At 40.9% G+C, this 21,519-nt stretch overlaps 1 protein-coding gene across 1 annotated transcript in view; it reads left to right on the forward strand.

Moving 5' to 3' along the window:
- Positions 1-14,194: 14,194 nt before the first annotated feature.
- lmnb2 (lamin B2) overlaps positions 14,195-21,519 on the forward strand; it is a 65,971-nt gene continuing 58,646 nt past the window's right edge. The window contains exons 1-2 of the mRNA XM_072390259.1: positions 14,195-14,617; positions 17,620-17,756. Of these exons, the coding sequence (XP_072246360.1) occupies positions 14,399-14,617; positions 17,620-17,756 (356 nt within the window). The 5' untranslated portion in view covers positions 14,195-14,398. The remainder of the gene's footprint in view (positions 14,618-17,619; positions 17,757-21,519) is intronic.

Here is a 21,519-nt window from a genome sequence, read left to right on the forward strand (position 1 = left end):
TTGACAGGGCACAGTTATGTTTGCATTTTTTTGCTCTTTTGCTATGAACTTATTACTCAAGATGACGAAACAACATGGGACCAAGAGATACTAAAGACAGGTTTATCAAAGTTGTATCAGATCAGATCAGATCAGAAGAGAATCACTCCTGAAGGAGGAACTGAATGGACCTGTGGTGGACCACAGGACACATGGTACTTCTTCCAGTCAGCACGAGCAGGGTGAACAATGGGTTGTGATATTCGACGCTATCATTAAAAATGAGAAGGAGGACTTTTTCAGGTGTGGATTGACTTTTACTACTCAAATCAGTTACCAGTTCCTGGGAGTTACTGTTCTTCAAACAGTGGTACAGAGAGTCTTCAGTGTTAAGAACCGTCCTAATCTTAATGCAGGACAATGCTTTGTACAAGTACCCACAAATGAGTACTGTCAAAAATGAAAGTTTTAAAGCTAATCTTAAAGTTAGAGAGGGTGTCTGCCTCCAGAACATATACTGGCAGCTGGTTCCACAGAGAGGGGCCTGATAACTGAAGGCTCGGCCTCTCGTTCTACTTTTAAAAACAACCTGCAAACCTGCAGTTGGGAAAATATCTTCCAATGAGATATGTAATATATAATGGAGCTTGGTCATTAAGAGCTTTATATGTAGGGAGAAGAATCTTAAATTATATTCTGAATTTAACAGGGAGCCAAAGAGGAGAAGCTAAAATTGGAGAAACATGATCTCTCCTGTTAGTTCTCATCAGAACTCTGGCTGCAGCATTTTGAATCAGCAGGAGACTTTACAGACAATTTGTGGGACAGTCCAATAATAAAGAATTACAGTAGTCCAATCTAGAAGTAACAAGGAAATACCATCTAGAGTAACTATATAACTGGATTATTTCTCCCTGAAGCGCTCAGGTCTCAGGTCAGATTATCTCTATATAAATGATCACAAAGTTGAACTGCAACTATTTTTTCAAGAACTTTAGACAAAAAAAGGAAGATTGGATATAGGTCGATAATTAGCCAACACTTCTGAATCAATAGTAGGTTTTTTAAATAAAGGCTTATTTACAGCGACCTTAAAAGTCTGAGGTACATATCCTGTCAACAAAGACCGATTGATCAAATCCAATATGGAAGTGTCAATTAAGGGGAAAACCTCCTTGAACAGTCTGGTTGGGATTGGGTCTAACATACAAGTTGATGGTTTAGAAGAGACTTTTGCTGCTGTTAGCTCAGAGAGATCGGACTCTTTGTCAGCCTGGCTACAGTGCTGAAAAGAAACCTGGGATTATTCTTATTCTCTTCTATCAATGATGAATAATAAGCAGTTCTAGCTTTACAAAGGGCTTTCTTATCTTTCCAGATTAATTGAGACTCTTCTAAATTAGAGGAACACCACAGTCTCTCGAGCTTTCTTGCAGTCTGCTTAAAAGTACGCAGCTGTGAATTATACCAAGGAGCCAGCCTCTTCTGACTGATTACCTTCCTTTTCAGATGAGCAACAGTGTCCAGTGTTGTACACATTGAAGCTATAGTGAGCAGGTTTCCCTGGTTACCTGGGCGGAGTCTGGTGGCTGCCTGCTGACACACCTGTGGCACATCTACCAAAATCAAGAGCCCTTCTTAAGGAGCAGCAGGAGTACCAGTCTTCGCCTGATTGTTTTGCCATCTCTGTGGTAACTTGGCCAGCTCTAGCACGAGTGTTTCCTGCTCTAAGGTATATATATTGTTAACCTTATCTTGTCTACTCGTCCCAGCCTCAGTTCTGCCTCGTCCTCCTGAGTCTTACGGATTTCCTGGTTCTCTTCGCATTCTTCATATCTCTCAGCCTTCTAGATCTGCCTCACCCCCTGCCTGTTCACCCACCGCTACTCTGGATACACTCTCCAGCCAGTCAGTCGCTACCTCTCCCTCCTGCCGCGGTTTCCTCAGAGGCAATCTCACCATACCGTTTGGGACATTCTTCCACTTTGATTTTTCCTACTCATTTAACCTGTCATCACTCAGTGCTCCAGCTGCTCTGGACCATTGTGATACCTGTTTTCTCCAGCGTTTTCCCCAGGACATCCTTGTGATACCTGCCTTCTCCAGCGTTTCCCCAGGACACAGATTCAACATCTTTTCTAGTCTCCCTCTGTGCAAAAATATTTTGAATCTGCTATTGAGTCTTATCTGTGTTTTGGCAGTCACCCTGTGACAGTTATGGCCTAACATTATATATAACAAATACATTAAACATGTATTGGAAACCTGTCATGTTTTCCACAAAAACAAGTGTACACAGTGCAAAGATCCATTACAACTCTGTCTAAAAAACTAAAACAAAAAAATCCCCACAGACATGTGAATATAAAGGTACATGCTGCATTGTAATAATACATCACTTAGAAATCCTCCAGCTAGAGACTGTATCACAAAGGGTAAATTTAGTCACAATAAGAATACATTGATGGAAGTTCTGGACCTACCCAGTATAACACACTGAGCAGCCTTGTTTTACAAGACATTTAAAGGGGAACTCCGGTATTTTCAAACCTAGACCTTATATCTGGCATGAAATACATTTATCTACTCACCGAGAACAGTTTGGCGAAAGTTGGTATCCTTCGGAAGATATTTAGATAACTCGCAATCCGCGTATATATCCATATAATGGAGTGAACGGGGCTTAGATAATGCAGCCTCTAAATAAGGCTTTATCTGTCTTTATTTCACCAATACTTTAAGCCAAATGAATTAATCCACACGCCCCCCTGGAGCACAGTTCATTTACTCCTTGCTCTGTGACAGTCGGCTAACTTCACATGGAGTTTGCTACTGCTAGTTTTGTGCAACATGGCAGGATATTTATCAAATTTTTACAACATGAATGACGACTTTGAGTAAGATTGATGTTCTTACCGGAGTGAATGAGCTGTGCTGCAGCCATGCGTGTCGATGAAGTCGTCCCAGAAGAGGTGTGTGTAGAAATCCCTCCGTTAGCTCTCCTATAGCTGCAAGTAGCCACATAACAGTAGCTATGTGCTAACAGAGCTATAGTACGCATTCGTTCATTCATACGTCTTAAAGTATTGGTGAAATAAAGACAGATAGTGCCTTATTTAGAGGCTGCATCATCTAAGCCTCGTTCATTCCTTGATATGGATTGCGAGTTATCTAAATATCTTTCATGTCAGGTTTTGGTCATAGCAATCCATGGTTTTCTTTGTCAGTCCTCATTCATACTCATGCAAGTACTTCAGTCTGGTTTTGTTATTTTCTTAGTTTTATGTTTAGCTTAGTTTCACTTTTTCTTGCATGTCTGTGGAATAAATCCAGTTTTTTTTTTTTACGATACATCTGCATTCGGGTCCTCTGTCATCACCTGCATACTACATGGTGTGACAGATGTGTTATAGAGCCACAGATGTGTTATTGAGCCACATGTGTGAGCCCAGCTGATTTGCTGATGAGTCAGAAGATCAAAACCATGCACCACATGCTAAAAAGGAACCTGGTTTTAAGTGACTCCACAAAGCCATCTTCAGTTACAGAGCTGCAGAGGCCAAGCAACAACAGGCACTCTACTTCAACAGGAGACACAGAGCAAATGTCACTACTCCAAGCAGGGCATTAAATTCTGTTAAAGTTGGATGAGAAGAGGACATGAAAGAACCAGCACATTTCAAATTATGAATTTAATAGATCCCCAATAGAATGTCCAAATGTATCAAAACTTGGATGAGTGTATAAACCAGTAGTAAACGTGCATTGTCACAATTTCAACAAAAATTTGAGAGAATTAAGATCGTGTTTTCTATTGGGACAGTTTAGATGTTTCTGATTCTGGGTTTGTAGCTAAAGCACAAATATGTCATTATTGTAATATATATAATGTGATAAAGGTATGAGTTCAATGTGAAACATTAACATTGAGTATGCTACAATTAGACTAAGAGTGATGTTTTGTGGCAACCGTGTTAAACAAAGAACTAGAATAATCTAGTTTAAATGTAATCAGATCTTTTTATTGTCTTTTTATGTTTCAGGATCTTACAGCAACTGAGGAAGAGTCATTAATCCTATAGAATTTTGCCAGCTCTGTGAGCTGGAAAAAAAAATCCTGTGCACATTCCTGTGTTGTATTCAGCAGTGTATAGTACACATGCAGACGTCATGGTATTGGACACATGACTGGAAGCAAATTAAATACGTTTCCATTACACTAAAAAAAATAGATGCTAAATTGTTTTTCTTATTTTTTTTACCAGTGGTAAAAGGGCTTTAGTCTAATCAAATAGGTGCAGGGTTAGACAAACCCTTGCATTTTCTTTCTGTGCGTGTGTGGATTCTCACTGGATACTCCAGCTTCCTCCCACTATCCAAAAAACATGCATGTTAAATTAATTGGGAACTAACTTGACTTTTAGAGTGTGTGTAAGTATGGTTGGTTGTTTGCCTCTGTGATGGACTGGTAACCTGTCTGGTGATCTGTCCAGGTGTACACTGCCTCTCTGAGATAGGCTCCAATCACCCTCTGAACATGAATCGGATAATACGGGTCTGGAAGATAAAAAGACTAAAAGAGTTAGTCCACCCTCACAAGACACTATCAAATATGTTGTGCAGTGGCAGATGGACCAAATTATACAAACAAATTATACAAAATCAAACCAAAGGATAGCAGGACACAATCATCACTCAAAAACTGTATAATTCCAACCATAAGTTTAAAAAAAAGTTATTTTGTCACAGCTAATGCCTAGCTGACTCACAAAATTTTCCAAGAGGAGATGCTGACACTGAAAGTTTTGGGTAAAAAGACAAGGTTTATTTAAACGCAGGAAATGTGGTGAACCAGAGTGGATCCAGGAGATCGGGAAACAGAGAGGAGGGAGACAGTTAGAGATGGACAGAGAGAGAGATTTATCTAGGTAATGGTGTGGGGTTATCATTACTGAGTCCAGGTTGGTATCGTGAACATGAGAACAAAATAAATACACAAGGAAGATTCTAAGCAGGAAACCAAACAAACACCACAGACAAGCATGATCGTAACACAATTTTTATGTTTTAGTTTTCTTGTTTTTGCTTTTGTTCATGTTTTAATGTTTCCTATTTTATTCTGAGTTCTACTGTTTTTTTTTGTCAATTTCTATTAGCTTTACTTTAGTCTTCTACATCTGGTTTCTGTCACTAATTGTCGCACATGTTGTTAGTCCCCACAGCACTTCACCAGTATATGTTTTCCTGGTTTTCCTTTATTCCTTTACTTGGTCATTGATGTTGCTGTTGTCATCTTCTTCCTTATGGTTTCTCTGTTCATCAATAAGTTTTTGTTAGTTTGTCCTTCTTTGATTTCTGTTTGTGTGTAGTTTGTTATTGCTGCCCTGGCAGTGCCTTTGGTACTTTTATCAAAGCAACTATTTACCGTCATCGCCTTCCTTTACCTCATCACCCAGAGGTCCTTAACCTCTTGTCACACAAAACCTGACAAAACTATTTTGATATTGACAGTTCAAAACACAATAAATCTAGATGATGATATTAACTCTGCATGTCACCTATCATATGGACATTCTTCTGATTCAGAAACTAGAAGAATGACTCAAAGGACCTATCTTAAAATCTTGTGTCGCCACACTGCAATATCCAAAGAAATCCAAACATTAAAAAGTCTTGCTGCATTTGATTAGATTAAAACAAACCACTCCATGACGTGAAAACATCAGATTGCTTACCACACTCATTCAAAGTGGAATGAGGTTTAAGTTGTCTCCAAGCAACAGAGATACAGCAAAAGAACATCTGATGACACAGGTTATGCATTGAAGGGGAGTAGTGTAAGTATGCATGACATGCACCACAAATTTGTTGTTAGAAGTGAGTCCCCCACAGAGTTACTCTGTGACACCGAGGGAAGAAAGCAAATTATCCAGTAAAGTTCCTTTTATCTATAACATAAATAATAATAAAGGCTAAAGCTGTTTAATTTTCTTAAAGGGTTAAGAGATACTGGCTAACCCTTAGGTGCAAGGAGTGGTCCAGCTGCTACAGTGCAGTCCTCATTCCACTTCACCAGTCCTTCAGCAAAGAAGTATGCAACACATGAAGGCATTTACTGTGTGAATATGTGTTTATCATCTCAAGAAAAATAAGGGTGATAGGGTTCTCCAGGTCTGCATGGCCAGCACCAGTGCTTTGTCCTCATTAAGGTAGAAACAACTGTGTCAGCCCCAGGGCCAAATGGAGTCCCCTATCGGGTTTATAAAAGTGCTCCTGCTATCCTAAAGTTTTTGTAGAGGCAATTAACAATAGTTTGGGAGAAACAGTTTATTCCTAGAGCATGGTGTAGGGCAGGAGGTGTACTTATTCCAAAGGTGAAGTAGAAACTCAAAAAGGAAAAAATTTGGAATCATTATTTAACACACACAGGTACAAAAAAGGGATTTTATTTTCTTCACTGACCAACTTTATTGTATTTAGAAAATTTAAAGAAAAACACTGAAATAAAAGTTGCTCCAGAGTCATGTTTCCCATTGTGTTCCATCAGCTTCCTTTAAATCACACTTTTTAATGGTTAGACTGAGGATAACTGAGGATAATAATTGTTGCAGTTTTTCAGAGGAATCTGTGTCCATTATTGATCAATTCAAGATTTCAGCTGCTCAACAGTCGGTGTATGTTGTTGCCTGATTCTCCTCTTCATGATGCTCCGTACATTTTCAATAGGAGACAGATGTGGACTGCAGGCAGGCCAGTCAAGCACACACTCTGTGTGTATGAGGCCATGCTGTAATATGTCGTGCAGAATGAAGTCTGGCATCATCCTGCTGAAATAACCACGGACCTCCCAGGAAAAGACATCACCTCGATCGTTGCAAATGTCTACATTAAAAACTCCAACATCCACTTCTGCATCAATGGTACCTTTACACATATGACTGGTAAATGGTGAATGGACTAGTCTAGTTGACCACTCAAAGCACTTTAATACTACATGCCACATTCTCCCATTCACTCATACAGCACGTCGTAGTCAGTGCTTTATTCTATACATCTATACATATTCATTCACTGATGGACATATCAGTAGGCAATTTGGGGTTCAGTGTCTTGCCCAAGGACACTTCGACTTGCGGCTCTGAACCCGCTTGTGGCTCTTTCATCTCATGCTGTGCTTTCATCAATACATTTTTCCTTACATTGTACATTATTATTGCTGTTTGAACAGATTGAACAGTTTTAAGATTTTTGACTGTAAAAAAAGTTAATTAGTGTGTTCACGGCCTTGTGTTTAATTCTTATGGCGGTTTTTTGTAATAAAAAAGTGTTTCACCACACCTCTACACAGTAGCTTACATACAGTAGTACCTAAGGATGGGAATTGTTAAGAATTTAGCAATTTCAGTTCCACTATCAATATCGCTTATCGATTTGGTTCCTTATCGGTTCTCTTATTGATTCTCATCCAGTTATATATAGTACAAATTACTTTGGTTGCGGTAACACTTTAATTTCAAGTATGCACCAACATTTTATTTATTTTCACTTCTGTCATTTTACTTTTCCCTTTTCCCTAGATGAAAGGGGTAGCTACAGGTATGTGATAGCCTGCCTCTGATCCTGCCTCACTCTTGCAGTCCTTGTCAACTAAATGTTAATGCTCTGAGGTCTATGATCACACTGGCGTGATCAGATCACATGACGTCATTATGGCACCGTAGAAAACTACAATTAATTTTGATATTATAAACTTGAAAAAAAAGATAACAAGCATGGGTATGATAAACATTTTTTGTGGTATATAAAGGCAAAATTAAAAGTATTCAAAAACGACCAAAATGAGCTCAGACCCCAGAGGGTTAATATCAGATAGAAATTATTCATACAGTATGTCGCTAACAATATTACAATCAACAGGACCTGTGTTATAAAAATCATGAGGTTACACTATGAGAAAAAGCTGTACTGTGTGATGGGGAGGCTTCCTCCTATCTTTTAATTATCATAACATTGGGTGGCTAGTGAGATTGTTTCTGAACTCAGTTTCTCATAACATTCTGTTGCTAGTAAGCAGACGTGTCAAGTAACGAACTACAAATACCTTGTTACCTTACTTAAGTAGTATTTTTGGGTATCTATACTTTACTGAAGTAATTATTTTTCAGACGACTTATTACTTCTACCCCTTACACGCAATTATCTGTACTTTCTGTGGTACAGAGGTGCGGGCCTACAACATTTCATGGCTTTTTTTTTCTTTACATTACTTTTATACTTTAAGTAGTTTTGAAGCCAGTACTTTTATACTTCTACTTGAGTAAAAAGCTTGAGTTGATACTTCTACAGAAGTCTTTTTAAACTCTAGTATCTACACATCTACTTGGGTAATGAATGTGAATACTTTTGACACCTCTGCCAGTGAGAAACATAATTAGTGATAGATAGTATATTTTTTTAACTAAAACAACTCTGGGTCAGCTTCCTGATATGTTGTGCAGACTTGTTTCCGTGCGGCAAGAATAAATGTTTTGTGTTAATTGTCTCCTGCGACTCTGAGCCTAATTTTGAGAGAAATCAGACTCCGTCCACGGTATACTCCATTAAGAACTTGTACTTGAACTAAAATATGCAAAAGTAGCAAAGTACTATCTAAAGACCTGACATACCTTGGACTCGAAACTGTACAGTGGGGGAAAAAAGTATTTAGTCAGCCACCAATTGTGCAAGTTCTCCAAATTAAAAAGATGAGAGAGGCCTGTCATTTTCATCATAGGTATACCTCAACTATGAGAGACAAAATGAGAAAAAAAAATCCAGAATATTACATTGTCTGATTTTTAAAGAATTTATTTGCAAAATATGGTGGAAAATAAGTATTTGGTCAATAACAAAAGTTCATCTCAATACTTTGTTATATACCCTTTGTTGGCAATGACAGAGGTCAAACGTTTTCTGTAAGTCTTTACAAGGTTTTCACACATTGTTGCTGGTATTTTGGCCCATTCCTCCATGCAGATCTCCTCTAGAGCAGTGATGTTTTTGGGCTGTCGCTGGGCAACACGGACTTTCAACTCCCTCCACAGATTTTCTATGGGATTGAGATCTGGACACTGGCTAGGCCACTCCAGGACCTTGAAATGCTTCTTACGAAGCCACTCCTTCGTTGCCCGGGCGGTGTGTTTGGGATCATTGTCATGCTGAAAGACCCATCCACGTTTCATCTTCAATGCCCTTGCTGATGGAAGGAGGTTTTCATTCAAAATCTCACGATACATGGCCCCATTCATTCTTTCCTTAACACGGATAAGTCGTCCTAGTCCCCTTGCAGAAAAACAGCCCTAAAGCATGATGTTTCCATCCCCATGCTTCACAGTAGGTATGGTGTTCTTTGGATGCAACTCGGCATTCTTTCTCCTCCAAACACGACGAGTTGAGTTTTTACCAAAAAGTTCTATTTTGGTTTTATCTGACCATATGATATTCTCCCAATCCTCTTCTGGATCATCCAAATGCTCTCTGGCAAACCTCAGACGAGCCTGGACATGTACTGGCTTAAGCAGGGGAACACGTCTGGCACTGCAGGATTTGAGTCCCTGGTGGCGTAGTGTGTTGCTGATGGTAGCCGTTGTTACTTTGGTCCCAGCTCTCTGCAGGTCATTCACTAGGTCGCCCCATGTGTTTCTGGGATTTTTGGTCACCGTTCTTGTGATCATTTTGACCCCACGGGGTGAGATCTTGCATGGAGCCCCAGATCGAGGGAGATTATCAGTGGTCTTGTATGTCTTCCATTTTCTAATAATTGCTCCCACCGTTGATTTCTTCACACCAAGCTGCTTACCTATTGCAGATTCAGTCTTCCCAACCTGGTGCAGGTCTACAATTTTATTTCTGATCTCCTTTGACAGCTCTTTGATTTTGGCCATAGTGGAGTTTGGAGTGGGACTGTTTGAGCTTGTGGACAGGTGTCTTTTATACTGATAACGAGTATACACCGGTGCCATTAATACAGGTAACGAGTGGAGGACCGAGGAGCCTCTTAAAGAAGAAGTTACAGGTCTGTGAGAGCCAGAAATCTTGCTTGTTTGTAGGTGACCAAATACTTATTTAACCGGGGAATTTACCAATTAATTCATTAAAAATCCTACAACGTGATTTTCTGGATTTTTTTTTTCTCATTTTGTCTCTCATAGTTGAGGTATACCTATGATGAAAATTACAGGCCTCTCTCATCTTTTTAAGTGGGAGAACGTGCACAATTGGTGGCTGATTTATACTTTTTTTCCCCACTATATATTGGATATTAGGGTTCCAGGTTCGATCCCTGCCTGGGAGTTCGCATGTTCTCCCCGTGTATGCGTGGGTTCTCTCCGGGTACTCCGGCTTCCTCCCAGCATCCAAAAACATGCATGTCAGGTTAATTGGTGACTCCAAAATGTCTGTAGGAGTGAGTGTGAGCGTGCATGGTTGTTTGTCTCGTTTGTCTCTATGTGGCCCTGTGATGGACTGGCGACCTGTCCAGGGTGTACCCCGCCTTTCGCCCGATGACTGCTGGGATAGGCTCCAGCCCTCCCGCTACCCGATTAACGGATTGACGGTATAGAAGATGGATGGATGGATGGATATTGGATATTGGATATTGTACTGAAGAAAAAACAGCCAAAGGAACACGACTAGGTGAGTTTTATGCTAACAGATGTCTCAAACAAAACCTACAAAGGATCAAATGAGCCACCAAATAAAGAAAACTGATCTATAAAGAAAAGAAACAACTCCAAAAGAGCAGAAAACCATCCGCACATCGATGGGTGATCATAACTACCAGGGATGTTCACGGCAGGAAGAAGTAGATCTTATACCCATTCCTATCACACCACTTAGCAGCCCAGCACCCAAGAAGCTCAATAGCGTGCAAACAGAGCTTTCCATGTACGAGTTGCAGACCATCTTGAAAACTGTAAATGATAGAGCTGATGAACTGACACAGGTGATAAGCAGCAATGCATCTGATATTAAAGAGCTCAAAGCTTCCTTGGAGTTCGGACATAAAGAAATCAGCAATATAAAGTCAGAAAACGCTGTGCTGAAAAAGCAACGTGAAAAACACGAGATGGAAATAGTGTTACTGAATGAGCGTGTAGCCGCTGCAGAACGTTACAAACGGAGATGGTGCCTGCGGCTGTACGGGCTACCCGAACAAGACAACAAGAACGTCAAAATCAGAGTGGCTGAGATCTGTCAGAAGATTGGAATAAGAGCGGCCGAAGGAATCAACATCGCGCACAGGCTGGGGAGACCAGCTGACAACAAGACCTGCAGCATCATCATCCTCTTCACCTTTCGATCCATGAGGGATGAGATCTGGAGAGCAGCAAAAAACAACGCTTTTCTAAGAGAGAAGAAGTTATGTTTTAGAGAAGATTAACTAAAGAGGACAAGGAGAAAAGAGCTGCGTTGTGGCATAGAAAGAGCACGCAAGAACGGGGAGAAAGCATACTTTGTGGGAGTTAAAGGTTACATAGATGGTAAAGAACTTCACTGTGAATCTGAAAGTTAAAGCCTAACAACTGATTACAACAGGTATTTGTTCCTTCACCCCATAGTCACATTGGTTCTTTGGGGTATTTAGAGACAATAAGTACAGTAAAGAGATCACACTGATTCTATCTATCTATGTGCTCGGTAGTTGTTTAAAAAAACAATTTAAAAAAACTACCGGAAACTTGGTGCTTTGTTCATACAGTTAAAGTATTTGGACTTTACATAATCCTTCACCCTGCATAATTCCAAAGGTTCTATTTTGCTATGTTCATGTGTGAAAGTTGGATTTAATATAGGGGTCCTTTTATATGGTTGACGTTTAGAAACAAAAACTGTGATTTTATCTGTTCAAAGTTATTTCTGGATTTAACTTTGGTTTCCGTTAACACCAGAGGTCTGCGTAATAATCTAAAGAGAAAAGCCTTTTTTTAAATTCTGTAAGGAGGTAAAGGCGGATTTTGTCTTTCTTCAAGAGAGTCATTCTTGCTCAGAAGATGGTACATTCTGGAAAAATCAATGGGGAAAAGAAATTTGGTTATCTTATGGTACAAATAGATTTGCAGAGGTTGCTATTCTAAAGGAGAGATTTAACGTGAAAGTTTTGGAAAAGAAAATTCATGACAAAGGTCACTGGATATCTTTGGTAATAGAACTAAATGCATAATTTGTTTTACTTGGGAACATCTATGGGTACAACTCTGATACAATAAATTGTAATCTATTAGAAGTGTGTGAGGATATTATTAATTCTCTTTCTAGCAAATACCCCTCTGCCAAAATCATTTTGAGTGGGGATTTCAACATGATTTGGTCCCAGGAATTGGATTGATATCCTTCAAAACCTACAGATCAGAGAAAACTGTCACACCCTAATGAAGTGCGGGCCCCGGTGCGGTCACAGAGTCAGGAGAACAAGAACTCTTAGTTCAAACAAAAGTTTATTGGAGAACAGAAAATCTCACACAGAGGAAAACCTGGCCTGGTGAGCAGGGAAGTCGGCCAGCAGGATCGGAACAAAAAACCAAGGTACTCCAAGAACTGAAAATAATCCACAAAACACTAAGGGTCAGGATCCAGGTTGTGAACCAAACAGGCATAACAAATACATTAACACACGAGCAAAGAAAGGCAGAGAAGAACAGATATTTAAACTAACGGGGCAATCAAGGGAAGATGGAACACAGGTGAGTTACGAACCAGGTGTCACAGCACAGTACCCCCCCTCCGACAACCGCCTTTAGGCGGCCCACCAGGCTTGTTAGGGTGGGCTCTGTAGAAGTTGTGATGAGGGCGTGGTCCAGAATAAATCGACGTTGAACCCAAGAACGCTCCTCCGGCCCATAACCCTCCCAGTCAACCAAAAACTGGAAACCCCTGCCACGACGTCTGACATTCAGTAAGCAGGATGGCCATCCACGACCAGGGGGGGAGGAGGAGGTTCAGCTGGAGGACCAAGTGCACAAGAGGTGACTGGCTTTAAGAGGGATACATGAAACGTGGGGTGTACCTTAAGGGAGTCTGGGAGCTTAAGGGGTACAGCCGAGGGATTAATGATTCTGACCACTGGAAAAGGACCAATGAAACGAGGAGCCAGCTTACGGGAATCTACCTGCAAAGGCAGGTCCCTGGTGGATAACCACACCATCTGCCCAGGCTGATAATTAGGAGCGGGCGAACGCCGACGGTCCGCCAACAGTTGGTTCCAGGCAGTGGACCTAACTAAAGCAGCCCGAGCCTCCCGCCACACTCTGCGAACTCGTCGCAAGTGTTTCTGAATAGAAGGGACGGACACATCATCCTCCTGGGAAGGGAACAAAGGGGGTTGAAAACCATACATTACCATGAATGGCGACATACCAGTAGCAGATGTGGAGAGACTGTTAAGAGCATACTCCACCCACGGTAGCTGAACACTCCAGTAGGACGGGTTACGTGCACACACACATCTTAAAGCGGCCTCCAGGTCCTGGTTGGCCCGTTCTGTCTGGCCGTTCGACTGAGGATGGTACCCAGACGATAGACTAACCCTCGCCCCCAATGCTCCACAGAACGCTCGCCAAACCTGGGAAGAAAACTGGGGTCCCCGATCAGAGACTATGTCCATGGGGATACCATGGAGACGAAAAACATGATGAACCATCTTTCTGAGCAAATTTGAAATACTTCTTATAGTCACTAATCCGAATGTAACAGCCTTGTAATGCATAATTAATTTAATCATCATTATAGCAAAATATTATCTACACAAAATGCTTTGGCAAAAGACCAAACCCTCCTTTTATAACTTCAAAATAACATATCTGAAAACATACTGGAACACCATTGAAACACTTAAAAAAAGAATAAATCAACCAAAATAACCAAATTAATAAATCACTTTAATCTACATAAAGTAGACCTCTAGGTAATAGTTATGTTGCTTGCCTTTTTTATTTTGCATTTAATTTCTAAATCTACTTCCCTGTAAATTGGATATTTACGTTTCAACTTCTGCTCTCTAAGTTGTATGTATTTCCATAACCGTCAATAAAGTTCTGATTAAAAAAATAATAATAATAAATAAATATTCGAAATCTGTCTGGATCTTTTTTGTTTCCGAGGGAACTGGAAGGCAACAATATTCCATTTCAACCTCGTGCCCATCAAGCACTGCGAGACAGGAAGCGTTCTCTGCTTTTGGCGCGGTCTTAACTGTGGTGTCAGCCATCTTGGAATCACATCACTGTGTTAAGTCTCACTCTTGAATTGTGCGGTCCTACAATTCATTGATTGACATTCTTGCGTTTGTGAAGTAGGTAAACTGTTCCGGATCCGACTTTAAAAAAGCAGACAGCAGGTAATTTAGTGGTGAAGTAAACTCAGGATTGTTGACCGAATAGTTATGGCAACTGCTAGTGTTACTCCAAGCCGAGAAGCTGGACGGCCAGCGGCCTCTACCCCTCTCTCACCGACCCGTATATCTCGTTTACAAGAGAAACAGGACTTACAGCACCTAAACGACAGACTGGCCGTATATATTGACCGTGTCCGGGCATTGGAATTGGAGAACGACCGATTGATGGTCAAAGTGTCTGAGAAGGAGGAGGTGACTACGAGAGAGGTTAGTATAATAAAACTGTTAAGATATTTGTACTCGTTCGCTATTTTTACTCACTCACTCACTCATTCATTCATTCATACTTTAAACTCGGTCTATAAACACGCTTTGTCATTGCATTCTGTTTTCAATGACGAATGAATACTGGATTTGTTCTTAATTAAAACGGAACGGAACGGAACCGAAGGTGCTTAGACGGGTGGTCCAGCGCGCCAAACGATAAGATACTTCATTTTATGAGTTCTCATTTGACTGAAGAAACATTGAGTTTTTAGAGCACGTTTAAGCAAGGTAAAGCTGAAACTTTGCCTGATTCCAGACATGCTTTTGTCTGTTTTGATGTTATTGATGTGTAACTGCAGAGCGTGTCCGGGAATAATTCACGTCCTTAGGCACGTCTGCTGTGGAGTGAAATGTAAAGGTGCCTTGTGTCGTTTTCAGTTAACGTTATTTAGTCAACGAAGAAGCCCTCCAAGTTAAGTGGAATGTTCTAATGCTTTTTGATCGTTCTTCTATTGGTTCAGATGTTGTTCATTTGGGAAATATTGACATTTGGGGACAAACTATTTAGGCAGGACAATGACATAGTTCGTTCAGTCTATATTTGATGTTTTCCTTACATGGATGATGATACGTTTTCCAGTATCTTTCTGTAAAGCACACATGCTGACCTAAGCATCTTTCTTTAAACTCTTTTAAAGGGATGTATTCCACTGACTATATCAAAGTTGGTGTCTTCGGCTCAGGGTTGAATATATATATATATATATATATATATATATTATACCTTTCAAAAGTTTGGGGTCACCCAGACAATTTTGTGTTTTCAATGAAAACTCACACTTTTATTTATCAAATGAGTTGCAAAATCAATAGAAAATATAGTCAAGATATTGACAAGGTTAGAAATAATTTTTTATTTGAGATATTAATTTTGTTCTTCAAACATTGCTTTCATCAAAGAATGCTCCATTTGCAGCAATTACAGCTTTGCAGACCTTTGGCATTCAAGCTGTTAATTTGTAAGATCTGTAGAAATTTCACCCCACGCTTCCTGAAGCACCTCCCACAAGTTGGATTGACTTGATGGGCACTTCTTACGTACCACACAGTCAAGCTGGTCCCACAACTGCTCAATGCCGTTGAAATCTGGTGACTGCGCTGGCCACTCCATTACAGACAACATACCAGTTGCCTGCTTCGTCCCTAAATAGTTCTTGCATAATTTGAAGGTGTGCTTTGGGTCATTGTCCTGTTGTAGGAGGAAATTGGCTCCAATCAAGCGCTGTCCACAGGGTATGGCATGGCGTTACAAAATGGAGTGATAGCTTTCCTCATTTACAAAACCCTTTTACCTTGTACAAATCTCCCACTTTACCAGCACCAAAGCAGGCCCAGACCATCGCATTACCTCCACCATGCTTGACTGACAGCGTCAGACACTCTTCCAGCATCTCTTCACCTGTTCTGCGTCTCACAAATGTTCTTCTGTGTGATCCACACACCTCAAACTTTGATTTGTCTGTCTATAAACCTTTTTTCCAATCTTCCTCTTTCCAGTGTCTGTGTTCTTTTGCCCATATCAATCTTTTCTTTTTATTGGCCAGTCTCAGATATGGCTTCTTCTTTGCCACTCTACCGAGAAGGCTGAAGTCCCCTCTTCACTGTAGATGTTGACATTGGCGTTTTGCGGGGACCATTTAAAGAAGCTGCCAGTTGAGGACCTGTGAGGCGTCTATTTCTCAAACTAGAGACTCAAATATACTTGTCTTCTTGCTCAGTTGTGCACCGGGGTTTGTGCTGTTCTCTGAAGGGAGTAGTATACACAGTTGTAGGAAATTTTCAGTGTTTTTGCAAGTTCTCGCATGGAATAGCTTTAATTTCTAAGAATAAGAATAGACTGGTGAGTTTTGTATGAAAGTTCTCTTTTTTTCTGGCCATTTTGAGAGTTTTTTTTAATTTTTTTTTAAATTTTTTTTTATTCGAACCCACAAATGTGATGCTCCAGATACTCAACTAGCTCAAAGGAAAGCCAGTTTTATAGCTTCTCTCACCAGCGAAATGGTTTTCAGCTGTGCTAACATAATTGCACTTGGGTTTTCTAGTTATCCATTAATCTTCTAAGGCAATTAGCAAACACAATGCACCATTGGAAGACTGGAGTGATAGTTGCTGGAAATGGGTCTCTATACACCTATGTAGATATTTAATTAAAAAAAGAGACGTTTCCACCTAGAATAGTCATTTATCACATTAACACTGTATACAGTTTATTTCTGATTAATTTAATGTTATCTTCATTTAAAAAAAAAAAAAAACTACTTTTCTTTGAAAAATAAGGAAATTTCTAAGTGACCCCAAACTTTTGAATGGTAGTGTATACGTTTTTCTATTTTCCTGCTTTTCATCAGTTTTATTAGAAAGGGAAGCAGTTGGCTGGGATGACGTACCTTTTAACACCCCAAGCATTTTGCAATTTTCTACATTCATGAGTTGATTTTCTGAAATGACACAACTGCAGACATGTCATCCAGTAACTAAAAGAAATGCAAAATAAGACAATCAGTAGGAATGTCAGAAATGTCCATGTTTCTTGAACAGTAAGTTCAGTACAAATGACAACACTCTGTTAAAACGAATCAAACATTTTGAAAGTTGAGCTATAGCATTTCATCCCAGACACTGCACCGTACCTACAGAGGATAGTCTACAACTTTTGTTAACTGTCCTCATCTCAAGTCTGACTCTGCAGTATACATAGTCGATGATTGATTGGATAAAGGCTCCTCCTCCCAACAAAACCCAGTTTATTTCTTGGGAATGGCTGTCCCCTTTTTAAAAATGTAACAGTTTGTTTGTTTGTGTGTGTGTGACACACACTGCTGCAGGCTCATGATGCACCAAGTACCATTTGATTGGCAGGGTTCAATGACTGTTATGTCTTTTAACAGTCTTATTTTATCAGTCATTTAACATATTCGACTCTTGTGTATCATTTCCTTTAGGTGACAGGCTTGAAGGCTCTATACGAGGCAGAGTTGGCTGATGCTCGACGGGTTTTGGATGAAACTGCTAAAGACAGAGCCAGGCTCCAGATTGACCTTGGGAAGGCTCAAGCTGAGTTGGAAGAAGCCACACGCAGGTAAAATGATGTTGTGCATCTCCTTGTCAAACAAGTTGCTGTGTTTGGAAACAAGTTGAGGGCTTGGAATTGGGGTCATTGGCCAGTTGCAGATAACCAATAACTACTGTCCGGGGAGTGAAATCAGTTTCATAATGTGTACAAATGTTTGTTAATGCTCATGATAAACTAAGTCACATCTACCACATACTCATATCCACCACAGTGTACACTGACTGGAGATGACTTCCAGATCATGTTGTATCTGCGCAGTCTGTTTTTTCACTAAAGGAAACAGAAAATGTGTTATCCCATTTTTCATTTCGGTTTATGGAATGAAAATAGTACAACAATTTTCATTATTATGTTTTAACAATATCTTTATTAGGGCTGCCACAAACGATTATTTTAATAGTCGACTAATCACTGATTCTTTTTTTTTGATTAGTCGACTAATCGGATCATAAGGAAATTGAATGTAAAACATACAGTTTATCGCACCAGGATGCAGCTGCTCTTATATAACCATCATTATCTTTCAGCTTGGAGTGTTTTAGGTACAGTACAGGCCAAAAGTTTGGACACACCTTCTCATTCAATGCTTTTTCTTTATTTTCATGACTATTTACATTGTAGATTCTCACTGAAGGCATCAAAACTATGAATGAACACATTGTGGAGTTATGTACTTAAAAAAAAAAAGTTGAAATAACTGAAAACATGTTTTATATTCTGCTTTCTTCAAAATAGCCACCCTTTGCTCTGATTACTGCTTTGCACACTCTTGGCATTCTCTCGATGAGCTTCAAGAGGTAGTCACCTGAAATGGTTTTCATTTCACACGTGTGCCTTATCAGGGTTAATTAGTGGAATTGCAAAAACTTTAAATGTGTCCCTAAGTGGAGTCGCAAAAAACATCAAGCGCTACAACGAAACTGGCATACATGAGGACTGACCCAGGAAACTATGACCAAGAGTCACCTCTGCTTCTGAGGACAAGTTCATCCGAGTCTCAGCCTCAGAAATCGCAAGTTAACAGCAGCTCAGATCAGAAACCAGATGAATGCCACACAGAGTTCTAGCAGCAGACCCATCTCTACAACAACTGTTAAGAGGAGACTGCGCGAATCAGGTCTTCGTGGTCAAATAACTGCTAGGAAACCACTGCTAAGGAGAGGCAACAAGCAGAAGAGATTTATTTGGGCCAAGAAACACAAGGAATGGCCATTAGACCAGTGAAAATCTGTGCTTTGGTCTGATGAGTCCAAATTTGAGCTCTTTGGTTCCAACCGCCGTGTCTTTGTGAGATGCAGAAAAGGTGGACGGATGGATTCCACATGCCTGGTTCCCACTGTGAAGCATGGAGGAGGAGGTGTGGGGGTGTTTTGCTGGTGACACTGTTGGAGATTTATTTAAAATTGAAGGCACACTGAACCAGCATGGCTACCACAGCATCCTGCAGCGACATGCCATCCCATCCGGTTTGCGTTTAGTTGGACGATCATTTATTTTTCAACAGGACAATGACCCCATACACACCTCCAGGCTATTTGTAAGGGCTGTTTGACCAAGAAGGAGAGTGATGGAGTGCTGCGGCAGATGACCTGGCCTCCACAGTCACTGGACCTGAACCCAATCGAGATGGTTTGGGGTGAGCTGGACCGCAGAGTGAAGGCAAAGGGGCCAACAAGTGCTAAACACCTCTGGGAACTCCTTCAAGACTATTGGAAAACCAAGACTACCTCTTGAAGCCCATCGAGAAAATGCCAAGAGTGTGCAAAGCAGTAATCCGAGCAAAGGGTGGCTATTTGCGCCCAAGCCAGATACCTGACATCTTTTCTTGGATGCCAGTTCATCAATGTCAGGGCTCAGGGTTTGGGCTGTGGAAACCTTCATTATCGAACAAAGGTGTTCGTCAGTCAGGCGTCTCCTGTGAGACGTTTTCGTCATCTTCATTGAGGAGAAAAGTTGCTCACATAGGTAAGTGCTACCAAACATGATGACCAATTGAGCAACTTGGGTGCGGAGCTGAGGCATCGTGTCAGGGATGAACTGTGGAAACTGTGCGGCCCCAACAGCATCAAACTTAGACTTCATCGTTTCATCACACTGGAGTTCAATCAGCTCCATTTGGAGGTTGGTTGGTGCTTTTTCCACATAGACTGCAAAGGGATTACTAAGCAGTTAAAATCTAAGTTTCTGGACATCAAAGTCGCCAAATCGCCGGCTAAACTCAGCGCCGAGCACACTGAGTTTTTCAGCAAACTGTGCGCACACGGCGGTAGAGATCTACATTTTTATGGTTTGGCAGCAGGGGAAATGGCCAAAGTGTGCTTGTAGCATCTGATTTTCCCACAGGCACATCTTGGTTTTAAAAGCTCTCACTGACGCATACATATCTGTGATGATGCGTCCCTGCCCCTGTAGCTGCAGGTTCAGCGCATCGAGGTGGCTTGAGATGTCACACAGAAAGGCCAGCTCGCACAGAAACTTTTGCTCCCGGAGCTCGGCTGTGTCCTTCTCTTTGCTTTCCAGAAACTGACATATTTCTTCACGCAGTTTGAAAAATCTGTTCAGCAATTTTCCGCGGCTAAGCCATCTCACCTCTGTGTGATACGGCACATGTGTATTTTGAACCACACTCTTCCAGAAAAGACTTAAACTGATGGCGGTGATTGAGACCTTTGGCTCTTATGAAGTTAAGAACTTGTGTTACTGTGGTCATAACATCCTCCATCTTTAGCACTTTACCACACAGGGATTCCTGATGTAAGATGCAGTGATAAACAGATAGTTCACCTGCACAGTTCTCTTCGGCGGCTGTAGCTCAGAAGGAAGCTCAGCAGTCACCCAGCAATCAGAAGGTCGGTGGTTCGACTCCGGCTTCCCCGGGCTACATGTCGAAGTGTCCTTGGGCAAGAACTCCATGTTGCCTACCGATGAATCCATCGGGGTATGAATGGTTAGAAAGCACGTAGTTATGTGTAGACTTAAGACGTGCTGTATGAGTGTGTGTGAGTGGGTGAATGTGGCATGTAGTGTTAGAAGCGCTTTGAGTGGTCAGTTAGACTAGAATCCTGCCTACCAGTCCATTCTTTTTACCATTCATCGCTGGTGCACCATCAGTGGTTAATCCCCACAAGTTTATCCCACGGCAGGTTTATTTCAGTTACACATTTGCAAACCACCTAAAAGATTTATTTCCTTGTGGTTGTGCCGTGCATGGATTTAAATTCCAAATACTCCTCCGTAACACACAGATTTGAGTACACGCCGCGGACGAAGACTGACAACTGTGCAGTTTATTAATGTATGTTTATGTATTTAGCAGACTCTTTTATCCAAAGCGACTTACAAATGAAGATATAACAAGCTATATAAAAGGCTAACAATAAGCTACATAGAAGGAACCCACTAGTCCGATTCTGTCAGAGGTGACAGAGTAGAGATAGGGTGCAGGCACAAAAAGAAGTGCAGAAAGATAAAGTGCAAAGATAGAGGCTAGGTAAGTGCTAGGATAGGAGATGCTCTCTGAAGAGCTGGGTTTTCAAGAGTTTCTTGAAGATGGACAGGGAGTGCTCGGTAGGTCATTCCACCATCGTGGGACGACGCATGAAAAGAGTTTGGATCGTCTTAAGCGTGGTGTAGGAGCTGCTAGACGCAATCCGGGGACGAACGGAGGGACCGAGTTGTGACATAAGCCTTTGCAAGAGCATTCAAGTAGATGGGAGCCATTCCATTAAGTACTTTGTAGGCTAAAATCAGTGAATTGAATTTGATATGG

Source organism: Leuresthes tenuis, unplaced genomic scaffold (genome assembly GCF_036924035.1).
Source record: "Leuresthes tenuis unplaced genomic scaffold, fLeuTen1.0.hap1 SCAF_7, whole genome shotgun sequence".
NCBI lineage: Eukaryota > Metazoa > Chordata > Actinopteri > Atheriniformes > Atherinopsidae > Leuresthes > Leuresthes tenuis.